Here is a 14796-nt window from a genome sequence, read left to right as displayed (position 1 = left end):
TGACAAATAAGAATCACTGTAAAGGGAAGGGCTGTACATGGTTTTAAACTTTATAAGTCTTTTACGACTCAATATAGTTTATATGCACTGTTTTAAAGTTGTGACCATACAGTGGACTGAATGTTGGAATACATACCCTCTGTTATAGGAATGACATATCGCTGTTGAAAATGGCTTGCTCTATTTGACGATGCAAAGGTAACAGTTGAACAAAAGTGTCGTTTTTGGGGTCTCCTCCCATGTGGCGGTGTCAACAGAATACCCCTTTTGTCCTGCTGGTATTTTTTAAACAAGGGCGCCAGTTTTATCCTTCCGAATAATCTTAAATAGCTGCTGAATTTGTGGCTTCTGTCCCTGCTTTGGATTATAGTCAACTCCAATTAGGCACAGTGGCATTAAATCAGCGATATGCATTTTCAACAATGAGCGGCAGTGTAGCAATTTGATCGAAACTACTTTGACTGACTGTTATGTCGAGTACATTTAATTAGTATTTTCATTATTACTTTACTAGTTTGTAAAATGTTCACATTTCCTGAAAGTAGTTGCAGTCTACAAAATTATCTACTTTTATTGACTTAAAGGGGAAGTCTACCCAATTATTATTATTTTTATTTTTTTTAACAATATGTTCTATGCAGCCCCACCAGTCTAAATATGGTATTATCAATAATATTGCGTAAATGGAATATGAGTTAAGCAGCAAAATCCAGCCGTTAAATGTAGCAATAGCCACCTAGCAACATTCTGATTAATATTACATTTCTGGATTTATGAAGTAAAATCCAGCCGTTTGTAATCCATGTCAGGGGGCGGCCATTTTGCCACTTGCTGTCGATTGGAGATGACATCACAGTCGCTCAGGTCTCAGGCAACAACTAATTAAAGCGCAGCTTCAGAAAACAAGTGCGCTCTGATTGGTCGTTGCCTGAGCCCTGAGCAACATTAAAGTCATCTTCAGTCGACAGCAAGTGGCAAAATGGCCGCCCCCTGAGATGGATTACAAACGGCTGGATTTTGCTTCATAAATCATATTCCAGAAATGTAATATTAATCAGAATGTTGCTAGGTGGTTATTGTTATATTTAACGTGACTAATAAAACAGCTCAGCCTTCAGAGCAGACATGCGGTCTGGAACTCTGAAGTTCATGGTGAAGCTCAAAAAGTGTTTCTGTATGGAGCAATTCCGGATCAAAAGCTGCTTAACATTTCAACACTCACCTGAAAGGAATTAGGGATTGGAATGAAGAAAAGAATTGAAGGAGTGAAAGAGAGAGAAAGATTATTTGTCAGAAGTTGGTCATAAACAAAAATGAGGGACAAACTCGTAGGGATACATTCTGTGACTCACTCTTCTGACGGTCTAATTGAGGTCAGCACATATTTTCTTTTACTCCTCCAATATAGTTGCATTAATTGGACTCACGGTTAGCTGATTCCTGACTCCGAGTCATTAGCCCTCAGGGTGCACATACTTTTCTCGCCCTGCACTGTAAATGTGTCCAGTAAAAACATGACCTCATATAATTGTTTGTGACTTCACAAATTCATATACCTCGCTCTTGCTACTCTACAAAAATATAAAACTCAAAATAATTAAACATTTATCCTGTCAGAGCTTTGCTAATCTTTATTGGTCTACTTGACCGAATATAACTTTCTCAAAAATATTTTGGAGGCCGTATATGGTGTACAAATATCATAATTGTCCCGTAAAGCCTTCATGTTTAAAAGAATACTATTCTTCAATAGTCACAAGAGTAACTTAGGCTAGAAGGTAAGCTTTGAAGTTCACAAAGGCTATTTACTCATGATCAGGATGACAGTAAAGCCAAATAGCCGCCCGCCCTTTGTGTTCAGATTCAGCCCCTCACCTCCTTGTTATGCCCATTGACAGGTGCACTAAAAGGGGGCCGTCTTCGCTTCCTGGCCTGCCGATGTCCCTTTGCGTACAATGCATGTTTTTGGGGAACAAGCATAAGCTTTTAGCACTTAGGCTTGACCAGTTTGGCTGCCAGATTATGGTGTGTTTTTTTTTTTTTTCAGAGAAAAAAAAGGGGTGTTTTTTTCTTAAAGAAGAGCATAGTTGGAATGCCATCTTTCAGGGCTTCAACTGTTGGTGGTGGAGGTGGCGATGTGGGGGATCTCTAAGTGGTATCTGTCTTTCCTCAATAAGACAGAGGTCCTGAGCTGAATGGGGAAAGAAAAAATAATAATTTCACGCTGAATATCACATATGCTCGTAACTCAAGATGCAAAGAAAGAAAGAAAAATACACATGAAATAACAAATCTTGAGATATAAACTCTTGGGTTATGTGACACTTAGCGTTATCGGCTCTTTTTTTGTGGGATAGGCGATATAAATTATTGTACATACATTCAAAACAATCAATTGGGGTTCCATGCACTAAAAACTAACAAGCCAAATATATATTTCACGCTTCCGTATTCTCTGACATTGAGCACTGTATTGGTGTGCCACACGATACACGTCACCACACTTAATTAATATTCATAACGTTAGCGACTGACGCTAGGGGGGGGGTCAAACTCGTCGAGTCAGTCATGCTAGACGTACGTAAACAGTCTACAAGCAAGAGGTCTACTGGGCTAAACCTACTTTTTTTTTTTTTTTGGAAGAGCTCAGTATTGTTCATTCGGTAATTTTACCGATTTGGCATGTCATCATCATTGCTCTCTCTTCTTTCTTTTTTTTTTCCTTTTGTATGTGTATGTGTGTGTGAGTGTGTATTCATTAGTACACCTAAAACCTATTTAAAAAATCCCATACCGTTCACCTAAACCGAACACTTCCAGCCAGAGTCGTGAGGCTGTCAAGAGACCCGAGGAAGGACCAAAGAAAACCTACTAATTCTGTCCAAGAACGATGTCCCTGGTGCCAAACTCACTGGTATAGATGTTGAAGAACATGCTAATGTTCAATTGAAGAGATGGCTTGAGTGTAGAAAAAGAGAACGACCTGATCCAGAGGTAAAGGTTGTTGTCCCCCCCCCCAAAAACATTGTCCTACACAACTGACACTGACATTCTCCAGTTTCAACAAGCTATCCTTTACCACTATATGCCCTGTCTGTCATATCTGGTTGTCAACCAACAACCCTCGCTATATTAACAAACCTCAATTCTTTCAATTATTTTCTCGCTTAACAGTCGCAAAGTAATTTTAGCATTTTTATTCATCATTCATTATTGTCCTCTGGTAGTCGGGGTAGGGCCAAATGGCAAATAAAAAAAACAAAGAAAATCGCGTATCTCTTTAGGACAGGCGGCGGCCGCCAAGGGATCAGGATTGTCAACTGTAGGGGCATGCATGGCCCCCAACAGTGTTTTTTTTTTTTTTACATATGAAGGTGAAAGGCTTCACTTCGCTGACGTTAAACTGCTCTTTTGGACGTCCACACAAGTTGACGCTTCTATGTTGACCCCCTTCCGGTTCACGCTGCTGACGTCACACAGCTTTGCGGTCTAAAAAAATAGCACTCATGCGGCACCCTATTGGTTATTAGCCCACCTTTACTATGGCTTGCCTCCCTGTGTGATCTAACCTTTGAAGACATATTGGTGACATGTTTACTGGTTTTGCACTCTATGAGACAATAAACCCCCCCATGCCCCTTTTTCAGATGCTTTGGACCATAAAGATTTGCAATGCATAATTGAGGATAGGTCGCAGTCAATGGAATGTTGCCAAGTCATATTGTCTCAGGCACTATTGGGTCATGTCATTGAAACAAAGCCCGTAATTAGTAATTATCCATTGGGATTGGCGGTTATATCATTTCATGTTCAGAATAACATTTAAACACTATAAAATATAGTATATAATTCCTGAGTAACATTTTTGAGAAAGCTGGAGAGATTTCTGAATGTTTTATTATTATGGTGTCATCTTGATGGTGAATTCTCTGACAATGTTTTCATTATGCCCCCCACCCCCCCCCCTGCACCCCCTTCGCCGCAACTCCCATCCCCACTACCAAACAAGAGGCTGGAATGTTGGGTTTCCATGACGCTAATGAAGTAAAAGCCCGGCAATGTGTTTTTGGCAGCCTGCGAGGAGCTCCTGATCCGCGGCCTCCTTCTCATCAGGCTCAAGGTCTGATCCCTCCATAGCTTTCATTCACCAGGCCTTATTATGCCCTGGAATGTCTCGCACTCCTTCTCTCATAGCGGGGATGTGCTGTGCAGGGGTAAAGTTGGGACAAATCCCACAGGAAGAGAACTACCCCAAATAACACACAACCCCCTTCTCCTTTCATATTTTCCCTCCCGTACGCACCAGAGCTCCTCCCCTATCATGCCTTACCATCCTCCCACCAAAACGTCCTTCATTGGTGTGTAAAGTGAAAAGCTGCTGTTGAAATTTATTGTTCCATAAATGCTTCATGTGGTCATGTCTACGAGGTGACCTGTCCCACTGTTTGCTAGTGGCCCCAGGGACAATACTGAGTTTTTCTGCTCTCAAACAAGTTTGTCCTTCAAACCCTGGTTTTCCCTTTGGCCAGAAGGATCTTCCCAGAACCTCTCTTTAAACTTAATGTCCGCTCTTTAAAACAAGAGTACAGCTGTCGAATCTAAATGTGTTTATTTGTCAGATATGCCTTGAACAGACCCTTCCTGGTGGGAACAAGCTGTCTGTGCTTTTGTGTTCCTCACTGAAAAGCAGTTCTGGGGTTAAATAATCAGTCTTTTAACTTGGTCCCGCGCCTTGCTGTGCTGGTCCACACAGCTATAATGTCTTGCTAATTAGCCTCAATGTAGGATGGCCACACATCGGCCATTGAAGATCGCAGCCAATGAGACCTTTTAAAGGAAAACCCTCTATCTTGTGGCCATTCATGGTTTAGGGTAGTCCCTAATAAACCTCTAGGTTTATGCCTCCTGTACTGGGGATTCACTTCACTGAATGGGTTGTGAAGCATGTGCCAGGATGATTCGGGCTATTTTATTTATTTTAACAATTCGAAAGGATAATGTCTGGGGATCTTGACTAAGACCAATTAAGGACATAGGGGTTGAAGCAGCTTGTTGGAAACTTTGACTCTGCACACGTGGGTAAACACACACACATGCACAGTTTTTGTAGTTAAAATTTTCATGCCTGATTATTATCTGACTTCTCAAAGAAGTCGAATGAGTTTGTTCAAACGTGGGTATTAAAAATATTCCTGAGCTCACTGAAATGAAAGAGGCGGTGCCCGTATTAAAGCGCTTTATGATGCTCAAGGGTGTCTTTATGACAACTGGTCTGAAAAAGCACTCCTAAATAGCTACATCGGTCTTTTACCCAGATTTTGAATGCCAAAAAACTGCCCTAATAAAAGACGTTTTTTGGTGAATTTAATCTTTGCCAGAAGCACACAAGAGATACTTTTTGGTTTCTTTTAGTAGTTGGACAGTTAAAACAAAAAGGAAAGAAGCTTTTGTCATTAAAATCTACCAGCTTCTTAGCAGCTGAAGAAGCTGTGCATGACATGTGATGAAGATGAATGAACATGGTTGCTATGGGGAAGGAGTGTCTAAAGGTCCTGCGGCGAAGCTTTTGGCTAGCGCAAATCATTGGAGGCAAGAAGTACTTTTAGTTTTTTTTAATTTAATTTAATTTTTAGTTATTTTTATTTGAAATTTAAAGTGTCTGGTTTTAGGATACATGTCAGCTTTTTTGCTTACCTTGTTAACTCTTTGACTGCCAAAAACGTTAAATAACGTTTAGTAAAATCCTAGGGAGGAGTGCCAAAGACGTTAAAATACGTTTGTTTCAAAACAGAGGTGAAACTAACCATTTTCTATTGTTGATTACTGAAAGACGGAATAAGGTAGAAACAAACTTTTTTTTTCTGATGAAAGATGAGAGCCCAATCTTTCATTTGGTAGTATGTGTGTTTCCATAGTCCAAACACATCATTTTCTGTTTGTTAAAAGATTTTTCACATGGATTTGAAAGTGTCATCGTTGAATTCCCTGTAAAGTGAAGTGATCATAAAAATGTCTTGTAAATTTGACACATCGCAGAGAATAAATTGTAAGAAATCAAGCCTTTATTTCTACTCTCAAAACACCGTCACTGTGCGGGCATGTCCACTGTAACCACGCCCCGCTCAACTTTCACTCAAATACCACACGTCTTTCTTATACGTACACAAACCTACCATGTTTGAGCCATGAATTATATCTGCTTAAAGACCCCAATGGTTGGAATATATCAAACGAGCCGTTGCTGGGCTTTCCATGCTCTTGACAACGGGTGCTAGCCACCAGCTAGCTTGCAAGCTAACGGGTGCTAGCCACCAGCTAGCTTGCAAGCTAACAGGCTCACCCATTGAGTCAGCCTCCTTGTTCTTATACTTTTTATTAGGGGAGGGGCGATTCATGCTGAAGTGTCATGTTCCTCTGTTTTAGCCCTGAAATGGTGAAAAACAGTTCTTACACTACAATTCTACAATTCATTATGACGTTGTTCTCACTCAGGCTCACTTGTTTCCTGCTGCCCCCCCCTCCCCCCCTTTTTCTCTATACGTTTGTATGTCCCCCCCAATGTTTCTTTTTCCTGTAAACCTGGTTTACCTTCTGATGGGAACTTTTCACAGACTGTTTAGTTGGCTTGATTTTCCCGTATCACCACAGCAAGCATTGTCAATATGTCCACGCAGACCCCCCTGTATTAGCCCCGCTGGTTGCACTATTTGTCCCACTCCAAAAAGAGAGCTAATGAATAAAAGGAAAAATGGGCGACAGCTAAAGTCTTTCTGATCCCCTTTTCCATGAGGAGGTAATCCTGGGGTGATCATCAGCGCAAATGTGGCTTTGGCTGTCGGTGGGATTGTTGGAGGGAATGGAGCAGTGTGAGGCAGAAAAATGGACTGTAAGCAACCCGCTCGTAGTTGCGCAACAACCAATGTTGTAGGGTTTTGCGGTTTAAAAAATAATCACTTTAGTCTGCATTATGTTGCATTTTTTTGTATTATAGAGGGGGTGATGGTTTTGAAAATCAGCTTTGTAGATTACATAACAGTAACTGTATAGAGTAGTCAGGTGTCCCCTTTATACAGACATAAGCTGTTTTCTTGTTAGCTTGCTGACTTCATGGCAGAACTTCAATTCCCACCCTTATCACAAGCTGTGTTTTTAGGTTTCTTACCTCATCATTTCTGTTTAAAAAGGGGCTTCTGATTAACAGACTTGCAAACTTCTAATTGTAGTTAGGTCGCAATAGGTCGTGGGTGTTTATGCACTTGGCTTTTAGGTATGAGTTCTCTATGTAGGTTACTGAGCTGACTGCAATCCCACTGCCAGGCCTGCTTTATGGCCTTGTTGCCTAGACAGACCATTGACTGCTTTAGTGTTGACCGCAACTGCTGTGAATGGATGGCAGTTGTCTGACATGGCTGCCATGGCCACCCTTTAAACCAGGAAAGCCGGAATGTTATGTCGTGATCCTGTTGGCAGCACGGGTGCACCATTTGTTGGTAGGATGGGAGATTTGTAATTCTCTGGGCTTTGGATCAAACTTTCAGGGGGAATCACGCTTCCTGGTTTAGAAGTGTTTTGTCAATCAATTTGCCAAGCAACGTAACAGTTTTTCAATTGTTTTACTGCCAAAGGACGCACCTGGGCGTGAGCGAGTGGCTCTTTGATTTGCAGTCAGAGCTTTACCGGTATGCCCCCTATATTACATCAACCATTTACAGTATAAATCCATTGTAATTTTACTTCAAAATGGGATGAATGGTGAAGTCATGCAGGTCATGTCTTCAATCGCTCTTATTTCCTACATCACAGTAAAGATAATCAGACTACTTTTTCCCATGAATTAATTAAAGCAGTTAGTCTGCTTGAACGCCACAAAACTCTTTGAATTTTCCAACTTGTGTCGCCACAGAGCACCAAGCCTTCCTCCACAAGGCAGTCCACGAGCGTCTCGGGGAGATGCTGGCAGTCCTGTCGACTGTCGTCAGCAAACACCAGAGCCTCAACTCAGTTGATATTCTGAGTGCAGCTGGAACTGTCATCACTGCAGTGAAAGGTAAGTTACAATGTCTTTGGGTCACCAAATCTTTCTAATACAAGCCAGCAATTAGGGCTTGGTGATCATGGGAAATATATATATATATATATATTTTATTTTTATTTTTTTCTGTTCACCATAAACACTAATGAGAGGGACCCCTAAGGATGCCTTGTTGGTATACTAGGAAACACAAATCACAACTCTGAACAAATATGTCAAATTATGATGACACATGAGAATTGTAATTATCAAATTACTTATCTGGTCCATTATCACCTAAGTTGGGGTGTCGAACGTACGGCCCGTCAAAGGGTTTAATTCAACCCGTGGGATGATCTAGTAAAGAAATGAGTAATGTTGGACCAATAATCAGACGGCCAAAATCAAAACATCTAAATTTGTAACTTTACAAGCAATCCTCAGATGAGCAATGCAACTTGTACACAGAATTGCTCTGGATGTCATTATTTTTTTACGTGCAATTTAAAGTTAGTTTGTTTAAATAAATAAAAAACATAGACCAGCATAAATCAAACCTGAACATGCTGAATATGACACATTCAGCTACTGGTAACACAAACACTTCATTAACTGCGCCATATGTTTTGATTTTGAACATGCTACATATATATATATATATATATATATATATATATATATATATATATATATATATATATATATATATATATATATATATATATATATATATATATATATATATATATAATTACTATTTAGATGTTTTGATTTTGAACATGCTATATGTATATATATGATTTTGAACATGCTATATGTATATATATATATATATATATATATTTAGATATTTTGAACATGCTACATATATATGCTATATATATATATATATATATATGTATATATATATATATGTGTGTGTATATATGTGTATATATGTGTTACCAGTAGCTTAGGTGATAATGGACCAGATAAGTAATTTGATAATTACAATCCTCATGTGTCATCATAATTTGACATATTTAGTTATGATTTGTGTTACCTGGTATATCAACAAGGCATCCTTAGGGGTCCCTCTCATTAGTATTTATGGTGAACAAAAAAAAAATTACTACTGAGATACAGTACTTGGATTCATCTGAGTTGTGCGAGAGTGTTGTGCTTTTCCACTGAAACAATACCATTTTTTCTCAATGATGCAACTTCCGCATTTGGACCACTGTGCGAGTACTGGCATTGTATTCTAACAAGGCTCAGGATGTCCTGTTGAGGGGTTAGGGGTTGGACAGAAGCTGAGGCAATGTAAAAGCAGAAGTGAGTTGCGTGCTTTCAATGGTGACGACGCGTTGTTCCCAGGACCACTCGGATCATTGGTCATTTGAAGAAAATTGTTTGGCCTCATCTATAAGTCAGATCTTTTTTTTTTTTCCAGATGCATTTTTTTCTTCATACTGTACTCAATATTGCTTGACTGAGGATAACAACTAGAGCAAAATGGGAAGAATGTATAAGACATCTAGTTTAGTGATCGTCGTGATTTATCAAGATGGGATTACCTATTGAACAAGACCAAGGTTCTGGGGGGAAAATCTACATTACAGGTAGGTATTTATAGTTGTCTTGTGGTGTAAGGTCATGGAGTCTGAATCATTCTTCTTTGCAGATTTCAAAAACCCTTTCGTTAATATGACTGCTTTTTCGTTTGTCACACCACAACCATCATTTTGCTGCCTTCAAACTAAATGGAGAAACTTCAAATGATAAACACAGCGTATCCAATTGAAAAGTCGGGTAGTTTGTGTTTAGTACTCTAGAAATCGCCATTGTCCCAATGGAAGGAAAGACCAAGAGTTTCCTCAAGCAAGCGGCAGTTACATCACTGATTTATTGGACTTGCTTTCTGAGCATCTAGTTTATTTTTTTCTCTGCACAGTCAGGACAGGAAGGTTATTGTGAAGACTGATTACAACCATATTTACATTGGTGTTTTTCCCCTATTCTGTCTTCAGTCATCAGCGTGTTTTGACTTGCTCCGGAAGCTACTGGATTTCCCGATTACAGCCCATTTATATACAGTTGGGAGTTTTTGTTTTCTTTCAGAGCTCACATACGAGTTTGTTTTGGATGCTTTTGGTTGACTTCACAATTTGTTCTGTGATTTGAGACGACAACATAAAACAATTTATATTATGCATAGAGTGGTGGCCTTCAAGGAGTTGTGCAGGAAGTCTCCAGTGCGCTCATTTTACATTACGACGGGGAAGCTTGACTTAATCTCGCCTCATCTCCATTTGATAGGAGTGAATTTTGAGGAGGTGAACGAAGAGAACAAGCAGAGTCTTTTGAGCGACATCTACTCCGCAATTGACAAATTGGCATTCACCGTTGGCAATGTGTAGGTATCATGCTGATGACGCCACATGAGACACTGACGTAAGCTTTTCGGCATCAAAATGCATTCCAATTTTAAAACTTCTTTGTTTTTTTTCCAGAGTGTCTGACTTCCTTATGGGAGATGTAGAGAATGGATCAGTGTTAGGGCTCCCCCTAACTAAGACGAGCAGGGTAAGTTGCGTAATTACGGAGGAGGAATAGTGAAGAGAAAAAAAAGGGTTGGCAAGATCTGAATTAAAAGTAAGAATTCTGACTTTAATCTCAGAATTCTGACTTTAAAGTGAGAATTCTGACTTTAATCTCAGAATTCTCACTATCACTTTTATCTCAGAATTCTGACTTCAAAGTGAAATTTCCAACTTTAATATCAGAAGTCTGACTTTAAAGTGAGAATTCTGACTTTGATCTCAGAATTCTGACTTTGATCTCAGAATTCTGACTTTGATCTCAAGACTTCTGACTTTAAAGTGAGAATTCTGACTTTTTGACGAAGAGCTAGTCTGATAATAAAGTCAACTTTAAAGTCAGAATTCTGAAAATAAAGTGAGAATTCTCACTTTAAAGTCAGAATTCTGTTATTAAAGTCAGAATTCTCACTTTAAAGTCAATTCTGAGAATAAAGTGAGAATTCTCACTTCAAAGTAAAATAAAAAAGAAAAAAAAGGGAAAAAATTCTACATTCAGTTCAAACCAATAAAGAATTCTCACTTTAAAGTCAGAATTCTACGAATAAAGTCAGAATCCTGCAACCCCTTATACCAAGTACGTAATGATGTAGTCAATCAACTGCTTAGAATTATTTCAGCACAATAAGATTTAAAGGGGACAAGTAAAATGAATGTTGGTTCTATGACGTTAGTGCATTCACAGGCCTATTAAAACCAGGAAGTGCCTTACTGTCCTGAATTGTCAAGTAAAATGAACTGTATAGTAGTAGTTGTAGTACGCCAAATGATTTATTGATACTATCTTTATTTGCAGCTCTTCTGTGTATAGTAATATGGATGGTCTAAACCCTGTTTCATTTTTGTTTTTGTTTTTTAATCTGGTCTCAGTCTTTTGACAACCTGCCTGTGGAATCTGGAGGATCCGGCTCTGAGAAAGATGATCCGCCAGGTAAGATTGCTCTCTTTAACAGCATGTATTTTGGTTTTGCAAGAGAGAGTAAATTTTTTGCGGGTTTTTTGAAGTAAAAAAAATAAAATGTTCTCATTGGGCCTTGTGAGATGTGTCAGTGTGGCTACAAATTGTGTTGGATGACTACTTATTAATCCATGCATTACTCACATAGCTGTAATGATCTTCAAATGGTATTAGCCTGTATTTGTATTAAGGTCAGTGTTGAGAGTAGCCTTGCCAGTCATGCCTAAGTCCATCTTTTACAACCTCCCTCGTGCGGTTCCTGTGATTGTAACAGGGCCACCATTTCGGGTCGAAGAAGTGGATCGGACGCTGCAGCAGCAGGACAACGGGGTGGAGTCAGCACTGCGTTACGCCAAGGCTTGGTCCAAATACACCAAAGAAGTGCTGGGCTGGGTGGAGAAGCGTCTTAATATGGGTGAGTTAAGGAAGTGTTGCGGGTTAGACGGGTTAGTAGGAGTGCCACAGAGCTGGTAGGTGGCATGATGGCCATTGTACATAGATAGCTACAGTATCTCAAAAATATTTTAAGGTGGTCATGTTAGGAACTTTATCTGTATATGTCTTTATCTTGAGTTTCATGTGTGCCTAATTATGCAAATTGTGGGTCTTTAAATGAAACATTAGCTCAGAGTTTAAGTTGTAAAAATTAATTTTTACAACTTTTGCCAAGGAGGTTATGATTTTCATTGTTTGACAGTGAGGTATTATATTATATTCTTAACACCAACATTTAGACATAAGTGACCCGCTCTGGCTAAAAGGTCCGCATGTCGGTTTCAAGTTATGGAAAAAATATATATTTAAAGGGATAGTGTGTGTAATTTTTTAATTTTTCAATGTTCATACATTTTAAAAACCCATTACTTTCAATAATATGCAAAAGAGAATAATGCACAAAAATATGTTCTATCACATCAACGTACATTCTTTTAATATAATCATAGGTATATTAATCGCTAGTTACATATGTCGTGCTGAACCTTACAGGAGGGCGATATGTTTCGCGGCCATCTTTCTGCTACGGATATCCGAAGGAGAAGAACTTTGCGAATGTAGTTGTAATCGGCGGTAGGCTTGCGAAGTTTGGTCTCTAAGGCACCGTAGTAAAGCACATGCTTTGAGCTTAGGTTGTTGCATTCTGTCAGTTAACCACTAGATGGCACTAAATTCTACACACCGTCCCCCTTTTTTTTTTATTTGCAATTTTGAGATTTCGCAAAAAACACCATTCTTAAAGGCTGTATTTTCATTTCCCAGCAACCCCAAAGTAAAAATTGTAGTCCAAGTGTATGGAAATAAGTGATTAGTTGACAGTGTTCAGTTGAAATCAATATTCAGATTCTAATACAAGAGAACTAAAAATGTGACTATTGCCAGGAATTTACACTTTATGCAGTTTTAAGTGTAAAATCAAATTGAACAATTGAACACTTGAACTTGCAGATGAAAAAATGATGTGATTATTTCCCAACTACGGAAATAGCCCCCACCCCCACCCCAAAGTTATATTTCCTGGGATTTTTTTTTCCCACTGTTACCTCAACGTCTCGTTCAAGGCTGAGAATGCAGCGTGTGAACTTCTAGTCTGTGAAGGTGGTTAATGAATGGGTTTCACTGTCATACTTAGTCATTCTTCCAGTAAGCATAGTGACACAGGGCTCTCTGTAAAAGTGGTACAATGCATGTGTTATCAGGCAAACAGGCAAACTGTTTATTTAACACATCCTCCGTGGCTAATGGTTTATTTAATGATGAATGACTCAAGGACATTGCTTGACTTTATTTAAAGTAAATGTCTCCGTTGACTTTCCTGTTATTCTCTGGAAATGTTACAAACATGTTTAATTTTACAACGAACCAAATAAAGGGCAGGGTGATCTATCAGTATTGTCACATGTATAACGGATGTATTTACAGATATCGAGTTGGCGAAGAGCTACAACAAAATGGCGGAATCTGCAAAGACCCTCGCAAGTCAACAGGTGATTCAATAATTTGCATCTTAGATTTGGACACAATGTGTTTGTTTTACCAACAACCCCTCTTTTCTTGGTCTTTCTGATATCAAGGAATTCATGCCTTTCCGTGACATCTACATGGCTGCTTTCAAAAATGACATTGAATACAGCAAGCTTGTACTGAACACCACAGCAGTGCTCCAAAGCAACAAATTTATGCAGGTAACAACACAAAGCCCTTTGCTAGGTGAATAATAAACACAACAATACTCACGTAAATGTTTTATTTTTTATTTATTTTTTAATCTAGCCTTTGATGACACGAAAACATGAATTGGACAAACTACGAAAGGAGATGAAGGAGCAGTGGCAGAGACAGCAGAAGAAAATGGTAATTCTTTAATATTGTTATAAAACGGCTTGGTAAATGGTTTGGGAAATAACCATAACACACAAATAAACTCATTCACTCCCAGCCATTTTCAATGAAGCAACCGGCTGTTTTACTGGATTTTGACTGATTTTGCAAGGCCCGAAATATATTGTGTTCTATTGCTATAAAAACATGGAACCTACCAGTCTCTTCTTTCATCAGTATTATCTGTTTCAGTTTTGCAGCAATTAGCATTAGATATACAGTAGCTAAGTTTCATCATGATTCACAAATCTGTTGAAAATAGTGGGGGAAAGACCTTTTTGAGCTGGTTGATCTCTTATACTCTGCTGCCACCTGCTGGCCGTTTTTGTAATAACTACCATTGCGTCAAGCATTCTCTTCAGTTCAGAGACTGCATCAAAGCCTTCTGTATGCTCTAGCGTAAAGAACCAAAAAAAAACAAATACATCTTTGTGAGCATGGTGATATTTAACTCATTCACTGCCATTGACGGCTATAGACACCCAAAATCCATTAGAATTTTTTTTCCACTTTTGCTAACAAGAGTATGAAAACCTAGCTTTTTTTATATTGTACATTCAGAACAGATATAAAAGTTGTGATTAATCGTTAGTTAACTAGTGAAGTCATGTGATTAATTAGAATTTAAAAAAATGTAATCGCTTGACGCCCCTAATTAATTTTTTTTAATTAAAAATAAGGGGCGGCAGACGATTAAAATTTGTAATCGTAATTAATCGCATGACTACAATGTTATAAATGTACAACCTAAAAAATGAAATTAAATGGAAAAAAAAGTTAAACTAATAGAAATAGTTCACATGAATTTTTGACGTCTATAGTCGTCAATGGCAATGAATGAGTTAAAATATAACGTATTTATACGTTTTTGG

General features: G+C 38.6%; 1 protein-coding gene across 2 annotated transcripts in view; it reads left to right on the top strand.

The window, feature by feature from the left end:
* The window catches only part of arhgap29a (Rho GTPase activating protein 29a), a 32704-nt gene that overhangs the window by 9111 nt on the left and 8797 nt on the right, over positions 1 to 14796 (top strand). Inside the window, exons 1-9 of one of the 2 annotated variants that reach the window (XM_077554389.1) lie at positions 5325 to 5589; positions 7904 to 8047; positions 10310 to 10406; positions 10504 to 10576; positions 11461 to 11521; positions 11823 to 11963; positions 13466 to 13530; positions 13618 to 13728; positions 13817 to 13897. In XM_077554389.1, coding sequence (XP_077410515.1) covers positions 5514 to 5589; positions 7904 to 8047; positions 10310 to 10406; positions 10504 to 10576; positions 11461 to 11521; positions 11823 to 11963; positions 13466 to 13530; positions 13618 to 13728; positions 13817 to 13897 — 849 coding nt within the window. In that variant the 5' untranslated portion in view covers positions 5325 to 5513. Of the gene's footprint in view, positions 1 to 5324; positions 5590 to 7903; positions 8048 to 10309; positions 10407 to 10503; positions 10577 to 11460; positions 11522 to 11822; positions 11964 to 13465; positions 13531 to 13617; positions 13729 to 13816; positions 13898 to 14796 lie in introns of those variants that run through there. The other variant, XM_077554388.1, reaches the window with a different exon arrangement.

The sequence above is a fragment of the Vanacampus margaritifer genome, chromosome 20 (genome assembly GCF_051991255.1).
Source record: "Vanacampus margaritifer isolate UIUO_Vmar chromosome 20, RoL_Vmar_1.0, whole genome shotgun sequence".
NCBI lineage: Eukaryota > Metazoa > Chordata > Actinopteri > Syngnathiformes > Syngnathidae > Vanacampus > Vanacampus margaritifer.
This window is presented reverse-complemented; position numbering and strand designations above follow the sequence as displayed.